Here is a 12472-nt window from a genome sequence, read left to right as displayed (position 1 = left end):
ATACACACACAACGGAATATTATGCAGCCATCAAAAAAATAAAATCTTGCCATTTGCAGCAACATGGATGGAACTAGAGGGTATTATGCTAAGTGAAATAAGTCAGTCAGAGAAAGACAATTATCATGTGATCTCACTGATATGTAGAATTTAAGAAACAAGGCAGAGGATCATAGGGGAAGAGAGGAAAAATGAAACAAGATGAAACCAGAGAGGGACACAAACCATAAGAGGCTCTTAATCATAGGAAACAAACTGAGGGTTGCTGGACGGGAAGGATGGGGTAACTGGGTGAGGTGATGGACGTTGGGGAGGGTGTGTTTTAATGAGCACTGGGTATTATAGAAGACTGATGAATCACAGACCTGTACCCCTGAAACAAAAAATACATTATATGTTAAAAAAAATAGTAAAAAAAATTAAGAAAAAATGAATTAAAAAAAAGATTCTGATAGATCTATGGTTCAGAAAGGAGTGTATTGATATAATTGTGTAGCCATGTTGTAATAGATGAGTTTTTGAGATACTTTTTTTTTTATCACTTCTTGGCCTTTTGGCTAAGATCAAGTGTTGAGATATTTACTTATTTTTGAAGTAACATTGGTATTCCCCAGAAAGCCTTTTCCATGCCCTTTGTAAAATGTATCCCTTTAGCAAACAGTAGCCATAATTTTTAGAAAAAAATGTATTTTTATTAGTAAGATTTTATATTACCTTCAACATCTGCCTATCTAAATATAAGTATGTATATTTTTTTTGAAGAGCAAATTTTTTATATGTGGTTATTTAATGTTATTTAAATACTTTAAAGGTTTTTTCAATAATAAGGCTTTAGGGTAATTAAAAAATATAAAAAATGTATAGTGTAAAATGAATTTGAATTTATATAAATACAAATTATCTATACCACGTCTTTTTGTGAATGAGATTTATCTTTAGATTTATCCTTTTCATTCTTTTTCTTCTGTTTTTCCTCTGCTTGTTTTTCAAAATAATCTTTAAGAAGATGGTTCAGCTGTGGTTCATACTGGCTTGCATGTTGTAATCCATCTTCCCTTCCTTAAAAAGATACAAAACATGAGACAACAGTATTTCATAGTGATCCCCTACTATTTTAGTCATCTCCCACAGTGGCAAATCCAGAGCTGTTCCTACCTGAACCACTTCAAGCACTAACTCAAAAGTCAGTTTCAATTCAAAATGCTTGAATTAAACATATTTTTACCTTACCTTCACAGTGTTGGATCACACGTCCCCAGAGTCGATTTTTCCGCAAACAGGATAAATTTCCCACGATCAATAAATGCCTCCTTCCTCTGGTCAATGCAACATTCATTCTTTTTTCTGAATCAATAAATCCTACTTGTCTTGTTCTTACACAGGACAGAATAATGATCTCCTTTTCAGCTCCCTGAAAAGCATCTACTGTGGATACATGCACAGCTTTAATATCAGGATGGTCAAAGTCCACGGCACTGAGTAAATGACAAAGCTATGCAGGAAAGAAGAAAGAGATCATACAGGGTAGGGACTATGAAGAACTTAAGACCTGAACCAATTCACAGCAGCCATTTTTATTTAACTGGTAGTGGATAATTTTCATTTTCATTTTCTTTTTTATGACTCACAAAGATTTAGTAGATAGTTTCTAAAATGATACATAAATAACTAGAGGACAATATAAATTAGGAAACAAAATCAAAAGTGATGATTTATCTATTGCTGGAGAATTCATCTGGATATGCTAATTCAGAGTTGATAAATAATAAAACAGATGAAAAATATTTTTTAAAAAAAGCAAAAACTAGTTAGAAGTAATTGGCTTACGCGTACATTAATATCTGGTATCTATCTTTGATTAATAAAATGAAATGATAATGAAAGTACATTTTGGAAAACAAAGATTGAATCCCATCTGTCTCAAAACACAAAGCATACACTGTATTTTCTTCCCTCTAATTTGTTTATTTGCATTTTTGCCCTAACAGCTGTAAACTGAATTTAATTAAACCTTGTTAGGTTTACATTTAATTATACAGAAAAAAAGCCAGACCAGACAAAAATCAGAATTTTTTTAATGTTAACTATACTCCCAAAAGTTTTTTAAGCACCAAACCAAACCACTACAAATGTAATATTAAATATTATAACATAAAATTATAATATTTAAGTATCATAACATGTAATACAAACCTTGTACATCTGGGATTTGTATAATGTTATCACCCCAATCATAGAGCCCGCTATTCCACTTGCAATCAGTGATTGAATCAGCTTGAGTGTAAAAGCAGCTTCTGCCACATTATGAAAGCTGTTATCTCTTTCAATCTGGAATAAGAAACAGATCCTAAATTATATTTCCCAGAAAGGCTATGGAAAAACCAAGAAAACTATATAAACAACAACAATAAAATTAAACCCGGAAACTAAACCATGCTGACTCTCATTAACATTAATGTCATTTACCTGTTCCAGTCCTTTAACGTTATAGAAACACAGGGTTGGGAGCCATTCCAATAAAGGGCTCCTCTCTGTTTCTGAAATGCCATTCATGAGGTTTCCTTCATAAAACAGATCATTAGAGATAGCACTGATTGCAGGGTGACAACGGTATTGGGTTCTCAACAGAACTGGCTTATGCCCCTAAGAAATTTAAATGCAGAAAAATAAAAAATTAAACCATTTTTTTTCTTAGGGAAAAAAATAATATTTTAAAATTTAAAAGTATCACCATATTGTGCTCTTAGTAAATGAATTACAACCATGAAATAGATTATAAATAGATTGTAAATGAATTACAAACATGAAATAGACTATAAATAAAATTTTTCTAATTACTAAAAATATTTTCATGGTAAACTATTATTATACCACAAAATTATAAAATATAAAACAGGTCAAATCTTCAAATTATTATCTAATAAGTTTGGCACCTAACATTATGCTTTCAGAATCTATGCAGAGTTGGCTTGACACTAAATTGAAAGGGAATCTTCAAAAAAAATTAGAAAGTGTTGTTGATAACTCATTTATTAATTTTCCCCCTTGGGCACAAGCCATCTTTCATTTTGAATCTTCAAAGAAGTTTCCAATTTTGTTAGTGCATCATAAAATCCACATTCCAACTACTTCAGGGCTTTTCTGGAACATGTTCTTTCTTTGCAAAATGTTCTGTAGGACTGTCTGAACATTTTAAATAACTACAAGTTACTCTAATAATAAAAGCACATAGTAAAAGGCAGGATTAATGATCACATAGACAAGGTATTTTTTATGGGAGAAAAACAGTAAGTAAAAAACCAATCCTCAGTACTAATTAGGGCATAAGTTTGTGGATGAGTCTAAGTCAGTGGGCATGTGAAATCTCTGACAAAAATACACAATATGCTCAAAGTACAAAAATGCTCAAAGGCTCTGGGGCACCATGCTGGCTCAGCAGATGGAGCATGTGACTCTTAATCTTGGGGTTGTGAGTTCAAGCCCCAGGTTGGTTGTGGAGCCTACTTTAAAAAAAAAAAAATGCTCAAAGGACCATGATTTAGTACTAGAAAAAATGTTAGAGAAATGACTAAATTATAGTATATCCACATTACGTATTTGGTGATAAAACATATTTATGACAACAGTGATGATTACAAAGCTAGTTAGTAACACAGGGAAATGATTTATTATAATGCAAAGTTTAAAAAAAAAGGCAGGATAGAAACTATATGGTATGATCTCAATTTTGTAAAAAATATATATATTTTTTCCAGCTTTATTGTGATATTATTGACACATAACATTGTATAAGTTGAAGGTGTACCAGGAGTTGATTTGATACACATATATTACAAACTGATTATCACCACAGCATTAGCTAATAGATCTATCACATCACATAGTTACCACATCCTTTTTATAGTAAGAATATTTAACATATACTCTCCTGGCAATTTTCAAATATGTAATATAGTATTATTAACTATAATCACCATGCTGTTAATTAGATCCCCAGAACTTATTCATCCTATAACCAGAAATTTGTACCCTTTGACATCTCCCTTTTCCTACCTCTCTACCTCCCAGTTCCTGGTAACCACAATTCTACTCTTTGTACGAGGTCAGCTTTTTTAGATTCTACATACAAGTGATATATACTATTTGTCTCTCTCGGATTTATTTCACTTAGCGTAATGCTGTCAAGGTACATCCATGTTGTTGCAAATGGCAAGATTTCCTTCTTTTTTATGGCTGCATATTCCAATGTGTGTGTGAGCGCACATGCGTGTGTGCACATATCAAATATACGTTATTTTTATAGTTTATATATATACATATATTTGATATAAGCATATACCCCAAAGATAAAAGCTGGAAGGAACAATACTAAAATATTACAAAGGATTTTCTGTTGGGGGCAGTGAGGTTATTATAGATTTTTTATTTTTTTTTTTTACCTTTTAGTTTTATGTAGTTTCCACACTTTCTATCATGATTAGTAGATATTATTTTTATTTCTTTTAATTAATTCTGAACTAGTTCAAATATACAGAAAAGCAAAGAAAATATAATACTCATGTATGTACCACACAGATCTGACATTAGTATTTAGTCATTGTTGCTTCAGATCGCTCTCTTTTTTTTTTTTTTTTAAGATTTTATTTATTTGCGAGAGACAGAATGAGAGACAGAGAGCATGAGAGGGAGAAGCAGACTCCCTGCTGAGCAGGGAGCCCGATGTGGGACTCGATCCCAGGACTCCAGGATCATGACCTGAGCCGAAGGCAGTTGCTTAACCAACTGAGCCACCCAGGCGCCCCAGATCTCTCTTAAGACATAAAATGTGACATATCCAGATACAGCCCCCACCTCATCTATTTCCTCTGGACCTTCTCCAGAAATAGCTCCAAACTAAATGTATCTTATGGCATTCCCATGCAAGTTCTATATGTTTACTACAGAGGCATGTATCTATGATTAATACATATTATTTGTTATGCTTTTGAAATTCACATAAATTGTATTTTACACTATGTAACCCTTTGCACCTTGCTTCTCTCAATATCCACTATGTTTATGAGAACTGTCTATATGGATCAAGTGAATTCACCTTAACTGTTTTATATATTCCATTTTGTAAATTCTATTCCATTTTATTCTGTGAATAAATCACTTTTAAGTCCTTTATTTGCCCTTTTAAAATTCCCTCTAAAAATCTACTCATATTTTAAAAGTCATCGACAACAAATAAGTGAAAGAGCAAAGAGCATAACAGCATGCATAGTATGCTAGCATTTGTTAAAAGGGGGAAAATATTTTATGTATTTGCTTACACTGGCATAAATTATCACTAGAAGGATACAAGAAAAAGATGACAGTTGCTTTGAGGGACAGAAACTGAGTGGTTGGGGGACAGGAGTGGAAGGTGTCACTCTACTTTTTCGTTCCTCTTAAATTCAAATTCTGAATCATGTGACTATGTTACCTATTGAAAAATGTTTTAAGAACCTAAAGAATTTTTTTAATTAAGATTTTTTAAAAGCCACTGGAAAGGTCTGATTCAAAAGAATCTGGACACTGACATTATGGAAGGGGTAGAAAGTTATGCAATTCAATTCAGTTACAATTAAAAGCTCAAGACAATGAAGCTTGAGTCTTCACAAAATTGAGTACAACTCAACTCAAAACTCAAATCAACTTGAAACTCAGTTTAAGGGGAAACTTCTGAAGAAAGTAGAATAAAACTGCCTTGGAGAATCCATTCTCTAATATCTAAAGGAACAACAAAATACTAAAATAACAAAATATTAAAAACAGCAAAGAAAAAATTCAGTAGCCATGCAACAAAGAAAGGTTTATAGCCAACCCAATGTCATAAACTTTAAAAAAGTACTTGTCACCAAGAAAGAAACAAAATTTTAAGTGAAAGGGAGAAATACAGTACAGATCTTCCTTGACTTATGATGGGGTAGCATCCTGATAAACCCATCATAAGTTGAAAATATCGTAAGTCAAAATGTATTTAATACAATCCTAAAGAAACAAACTAATTTTCTAAGTAGTAACATTAAAGAATAAACTAAAAGCAGCAAAGAACAAATAGGATTTCTTCATAAAACTCACTGTAACCTAACTCAAAACTCTATGCAACTTCCAACTCAACGTAAGGGGAACAGACATAGTAGAAAAGGCTTCACAGGTAATGAGGATGAAATTAAAGTAACATAAATGGAAGACAGATGAAGATACCCAATATAAGAATAACTGGGGGACCTCTGTTTTAGACTGAATGTGTCCCCCACCCAATTCCTATGTTGCAGCCCTAAACCCCAAAGTGATGGTATTTGGAGGTGGGGCCTTTGGAAGGTAATTAGTTTTGGTGAGGTCATGAGGATGAGGTCCTCATGATAAGATTAGTCTCCTTATACGAAGAGGAAGAGGCCAGAGTTTTCTCTCCACCATGTGAGGATACAGCCAAGAAGAGAGTTCTTATCAGGAACCAAATCTGAAGGTACCTTGACCTTGGCCTTCCCAGCCTCCAGAACTGTGAGAAATAAATCTGTTGGTTAAGCCATCCAATATGTGGTATTTTGTTATAGCAGGCTGCACAGACAAGCTACTGATAGAGAATTCCACAGGTAGAAAAAAAGCTTTCCTGAAACAAAGAAAAAAAAGAATCTCCACTTTGAGAGAACTTATATTACAGAATAATTAGTTACAGAAAGCTCCACACTGAGATATACTGTAGTAAATTTATCAATTTTAAGGTTATAAAAAGAGTTCTTGCATCCAGGTAGAAAACATAAATCATTACAAGGGGAAAATAATCAGGCTGGCCCTAAAATTCATAGTAATAGCAACAATTCAATAAGCCAAGGGGCCATTTACATTTAAAGGCAATAGACATTTGAAACAAAAGAACTCAGGAAAGTAGGCATCTATGAGCCATTCTTGAAAAAAAATGATGATGAAGTCCAAGGTACCCAGATGAATGAAGTACTGAATCTTTTAAATATAGAACTGATTCTAAATAACTGTACAAATTATGATTGTAGAACAAAAAGAATAATGATGTAACTAACAACAATAGGAATATGGGAAGGGATAAGAAAAGGGGGGAAAGCATGAGAGCACTAATATCTCTACCTTTCAGAGCAAAGAAATCAATCCACCTGTCTAAAATCTGTTAGAGGATCTTTTAGGAAAAAACATTTCTTATGGGTAAAGAAATATTTATTTGAGATTTCATCATTTCTAGTTTCATTTCAGTTTTTCTCCTCTCTTAAGAAAGTACAGATTATTGAAAGTTCAAACAGCAAGATAACCCCTTAAATGCAATTTAAACCAGCAAGAATGGGGGTGCCTGGGAGGCTCAGGTGGTTAAGTGTTTGCCTTCAGCTCAAGTCCCAGGGTCCTGGATCGTGTCCCACATCGGGCTCCTTGCTCAGCAGGGGGTCTGCTTTTCCCTCTCCCTCTGCCCCTCCCCCAGCTTGTGCACGTGCTCTTGCTCACTCTCACTCTAATAAATAAAATCTTTAAAAGGAATAAACTAGCACCAATGAAAAAATAAATTAATAATAATAAATAAGCTAGCAACAATGATAAAATTTTTCTTTTGGCAAAAGATTTTCTATAATTCTTTTGGCTATAATATTTTAATCTTCTGCTTATAAAAACAGCTTGATTTAGATTATTGCATCAAAACAATAGTAATAATAAACAGGCAAGGAAATTGTGGTATATACATACAATGAAGTATTATTCAGCCATAAAAAAGTAATTAAATCATATAGACCAATGGAATAGAATGGAGGGCTCAGAAATAAACCTGCACATAGTCAGCTGATTTTTGACAAGGGTGCCAAAACCATTCAAGGACAGTTTTTTCAACAAATGGTGCTGGGAAAACAGGGTATCTGCATGGAAAAGAAAAAAGTTGGTCTGTACATTATACCATATACAAAAATTAACTCAAAATGGATCAAGGAATTAAATGTAAGAGCCAAAACTATAAAACCCTTAGAAGAAAACATTGGGGGAAATCTGTATGATACTGGACTGGGCAACAATTTCATGGCTATGACACCAAAAGCAAAAGCAACATAAGAAAAAATAGATAAATTGGACTTCATCAAAATTACAAACTTTTGTGCATCTAAGGATACTGTCAAGGGGCACCTGGGTGGCTCAGTTGGTTAAGCATCCAACTCTTGATTTTGGCTCAGGTTATGATCTCAGGGTTGTGAGACTGTGCCCCATGTCAAGCTCTGCACTGGCCTGGAGCCTGCTTAAGACTCTTTCTCCCTCTGCCCAACCCACCACTTGCTCATGTGAGCACTTATCTCTCTCAAAAAAAGAAAAAAAAAAAGATACTGTCAAGAAAACAAAAGACTACCTAAGAATGGAAGAAAGTATTTGTAAATGATGTATCTGATAAGGGTTTAATATCCAGAAAATATAAAGAACACATACAACTCAACATCAAAAAACCAAACATCCCAATTCAAAATTGGGCAAAACACTTGAATAAGCATTTTTCCAAAGATAAGCACATGAAAAAATGCTCAATGTCATTAGTCATTAGGGAAACCATAATGAGATACCTAATTCACACTCACTAGGAGAGCTATTATTAAAAAAACTCAAAAAATATAAAACAAAAAAACAAATATTGGTGAAGATGTGGAGAAACTGGAATATTTTGTTGACAAATTGCTGTTGGGAATGTAAATGGTGCAGCTGATACGGACAACAGTTTGGTGGTTCCTCAAAAAGTTAAACATAAAATTATCAAGGATGTGGAGAAAAGAGAACCCTCTTGCACTGTTAGTGGGGATGCAAACTGGTGCAGCCACCCTGAAAACCATATGGAGGTTCCTCAGAAAGTTAAAAATAGAACTACCGTATGATGCAGGGTATTTGCACTTCTGAGTCTTTACCCCAAAAATACAAGAACACTAATTCAAAGGCATATATGCACCCCGATGTTTAGAGCAGCACTATCTACAATAACCAAATTGTGAAAACGGCCCAAGTGTCCATCAACTGATGAATGGATGAAGAAAATGTGGTATATATACATATATACAATGCAGTATTATTACTCAGCCATAAAAAAAGAATGAAATGTTGCCATTTGCAATGACATGGATGGAGCTAGAGAGTATAGTGCTAAGCAAAATAAGTCGGTCAGAAAAAGATAAATACCATAGGATTTCACTCATATGTGGAATTTAAGAAACAAGACAAGCAAAGGGAAAAAAGAGTGGGGGAGGGAACCAAGAAACAGACTCTTAACTACTGAGAACAAACTGATGGCTACTAGAGAGGAGTTTGGTAGGGGGATGAGTTAAATAGGTAATGGGGATTAAGGAGAGCACGTGTTGTGAGAAGCACCCGGTGTTGTATGGAAGTACTGAGTTATTATATTGTACACCTGAATTTTAACAAACTGGAATTTGAATAAAAACTTAAAAACAAAAAAGAGAATGGATTAAAAAAACCCATAAAAGCATTATATAACCCAGTAGTAGCACTTCTGGGTGTATAACCAAAAGAACTGAAAGCAAAGACTTGAACAGGTATTTGTATACCAATGTTCATAGCACCATTATTCACAATAGCTGAAAGATAGAAACAACCCAAATATCCATCCATAGATGAGTGGATAAATAAAATGGGGTATTACACACAATGGAATGTTATTTGGCTTTAACAAGGAATGAAATTCTGACACATACTACAACATGGATGAACCCTGAATGTATTATGCTAAGTAAATAAGCCAAACACAAAAGGACAAATATTGTAGGATTCTACTTATATAAAGCACTTAGAGTAGGCAAATTCATAGAGGAAGAAAGTAGAACAGAGGTTATCAGCTCAGGAAAAAAGCATATTAAACAACGGATACAAAGTTTCTGTTGGGATAATGAAAAAGTTCTAGAAATGAGTAGGGTGATAGCTGCACTACATTATGAATGTACTTTTAAAAAAACGTAATATAGCACTGACATATGCCACAGTGTGGATGAACCTCAAAAACACTGTGCTAAGTGACAGAAGCCAGGCACAAAAGGTCAATATTGTATAGATTCCAAGTTGTATGATATGAAAGTTGTAAACTGTATGATATAAAATCTCCTGAACAGATAAATCTATACAGACTGAAAACAAACTGGTGGTGGCCAGGGCTGGAGGAAGGAGGGAATGGAGAATAACCGCTCAACAGGTATGGAATTTTATTTTGGGGTGATAAAAATGTTTTGAAACTAGAGAGGGGTCGTTACACAGTACTGTGAATGTACTAAATGCCACTGACTTATTCACTTTAAAATGGTTAATTTTATGGTGAATTAGTTACCTCAACTTAAAAATATATTAATAATTAATTGAAAAAATTCTTTTAAATGTGAAGTAGTACCCTACAACAGCTCTACAATAGGGGACAGGGATAATAGAGACATTATAGAGTTTTTTAAATTTTGGAGCAAAAGCAATGTATTTACTACCCATTACTAAAGTACATGGGGGAAATATTCATTTTATAAAAAGGCATTTAAATTAATTTAAATTATCTTTAAGAGGGGTACTTTCTAAACAATTCCAGTTAAAATTATTTTAGGGCATAGAGTAGTTCTAATATTTTCATTTTCTATCAATCTACATAGTGTATAATCAATAAATGATAATTCTTTATGAATTTAGCAGTAGTACCATTAAGCAAAGCCGATCAAAAAGAGTTTGTTCCAATCCATTTTCATGAGCTGCATCAGAACCCTGAATAGTAGGAGGAAGCTGTTTGGGATCTCCAACAAGAATCAGCTTTTCACACTCAAACCTAAAAACAGAATTCCAAAAGTTAATCTAAGCAACAACAACAAAAAGCATGCATTCACATCACTTGTTGCACTGTTTTGTTTTTTAAAATTTATTTATTTGAGAGAGAAAGAGAGAAAAAGCAGGGGTGGAGGAGCAGAGGGAGAGAGTGAGAGAAACTTAAGCAGACTCCTCGCTGAGCCCGGAGCCCAATGGGGCTCAACGGGGCTCGACGGGGCTTGATCTCATGACCCTGAAATCATGACCCTGAGCCTAAACCAAGAGTCAGAGGATTAACAAACTGTGCCACCCAGGCACCCCTTATTGCACTATTTTCTAGCATGTATTTCAAAGAACTGGAATACCACAGAGTTCTGGGAACTAGGGCACCTAGCTGGCTCAGTCAGTAGAGCATGCGATTCTTGATCTCTGGGCTGTGAGTTCAAGTCCCACACTGGGTACAGAGATTACTTGAAAATAAAAAATCTTAAAAAAAAAGTTCTGGTAACTAACAAGGCTTAATAATGTTAATAAATGTATTAAAGGGATTTGAAGTTATTCAGTAAAAAATCCTTTACAACTTTTTTCCACATAAAATTTGCTAAATGTCTACCTGCCTCTGCATGGAATTAGCATTTTGCAGAACACATTTTGAGAAACAATGACTTTTAAATTTTGTAAACTCAGAGGCTTTCTTAGAAGTCATTTGGCTTAGGGCGCCTGGGTGGCTCAGTTGGTTAAGCGACTGCCTTCGACTCAGGTCATGATCCCGGAGTTCCGGGATCGAGTCCCACATCGGGCTCCCTGCTCGGCGGGGAGTCTGCTTCTCCCTCTAACCCTTCCCCCTCTTGCGCTCTCTCTCTCACTCTCTCTCTCTCTAATAAATAAATTAAAAAAAAAAAAAAAAGAAGTCATTTGGCTTAAACTCTTATTTTAGAGGTGAAGTAAATTAGGCTCCTGGGGGCTAAATGTCTTTCTAAATAGAGGTACGATATCATGGGAAAATGTCCAGTTTTTGTAGAAAAATCTATAGTGGAACCTTTAATCTAGTTGAGAAATCTGCAAGGTCCTAGGAGAATCCTAGCACTAGAGTTATCAAGGCTTTAAAAATTATGTAATCTGGGGTGCCTGGGTGGCTCAGTCAGAAAAGTATCTGACTCTTGATTTCGGCTCAGGTCCTCATCTCGGGGTCCTGGGATCAAGCCCTGTGTGGGTCTCCGTGCTCAACGGGGAGTCTGCTCTCTTCCTCTCCTTCCCCTACCCCCCCTTGTGTTCTCTCTCTCTCAAATAATCTTTAAAAAAAATTATGTGATCTATCACCAGGGAAATACAAATCAAAACTATAATGAGATACCACCTCATACTCGTTAGAATGGCTAAAATCAACACAAGAAACAACTGGATTGGTGAGGATGTGGAGAAAGAAGAACCCTCATGCACTGTTTGTGGGAATGCAAACTAGTACAGCCACTGTGGAAAACAGTATGGAGGCTCCTCAAAAAATCAAAAATAGAACTACCCTACGATCTAGCAATTGCACTACTGGTTATTCACCCAAAGAATGCAAAAACACTAATTCAAAAGGGGGGGAAATCGGAGGGGGAGATGAACCATGAGAGACTATGGACTCTGAGAAACAAACTGAGGGTTCCAGATGGGAGGGGGGTGGGGG

At 34.8% G+C, this 12472-nt stretch overlaps 1 protein-coding gene across 1 annotated transcript; it reads right to left on the bottom strand.

Moving 5' to 3' along the window:
• Positions 1-51: 51 nt before the first annotated feature.
• LOC145719241 (5'-3' DNA helicase ZGRF1-like) lies at positions 52-10925 on the bottom strand. The gene is made up of 5 exons (XM_081810734.1): positions 10699-10925; positions 2467-2643; positions 2194-2328; positions 1231-1492; positions 52-1059 (listed from the first exon to the last, which is right to left on the bottom strand). Exons 1-5 carry the CDS (start codon positions 10699-10701, stop codon positions 902-904), a joined length of 735 nt encoding a protein of 244 aa, XP_081666860.1. The 5' UTR covers positions 10702-10925; the 3' UTR covers positions 52-901.
• Positions 10926-12472: the final 1547 nt, after the last annotated feature.

This window comes from Leptonychotes weddellii, unplaced genomic scaffold (genome assembly GCF_054177405.1).
Source record: "Leptonychotes weddellii isolate Sample4059 unplaced genomic scaffold, ASM5417740v2 HiC_scaffold_3529, whole genome shotgun sequence".
Lineage (NCBI taxonomy): Eukaryota > Metazoa > Chordata > Mammalia > Carnivora > Phocidae > Leptonychotes > Leptonychotes weddellii.
The sequence above is the reverse complement of the archived record's forward strand: the minus strand, read 5'-3'. Positions and strand labels throughout refer to the sequence as shown.

Coding starts and splice junctions, on each gene's coding strand:
- LOC145719241 (XM_081810734.1), bottom strand. Junction 1,493..2,193: donor ACAAATCCCAGATGTACAAG/GTTTGTATTACA, acceptor TTTCCTGCATAG/CTTTGTCATTTACTCAGTGC. Junction 1,060..1,230: donor TGTGATCCAACACTGTGAAG/GTAAGGTAAAAA, acceptor TATCTTTTTAAG/GAAGGGAAGATGGATTACAA.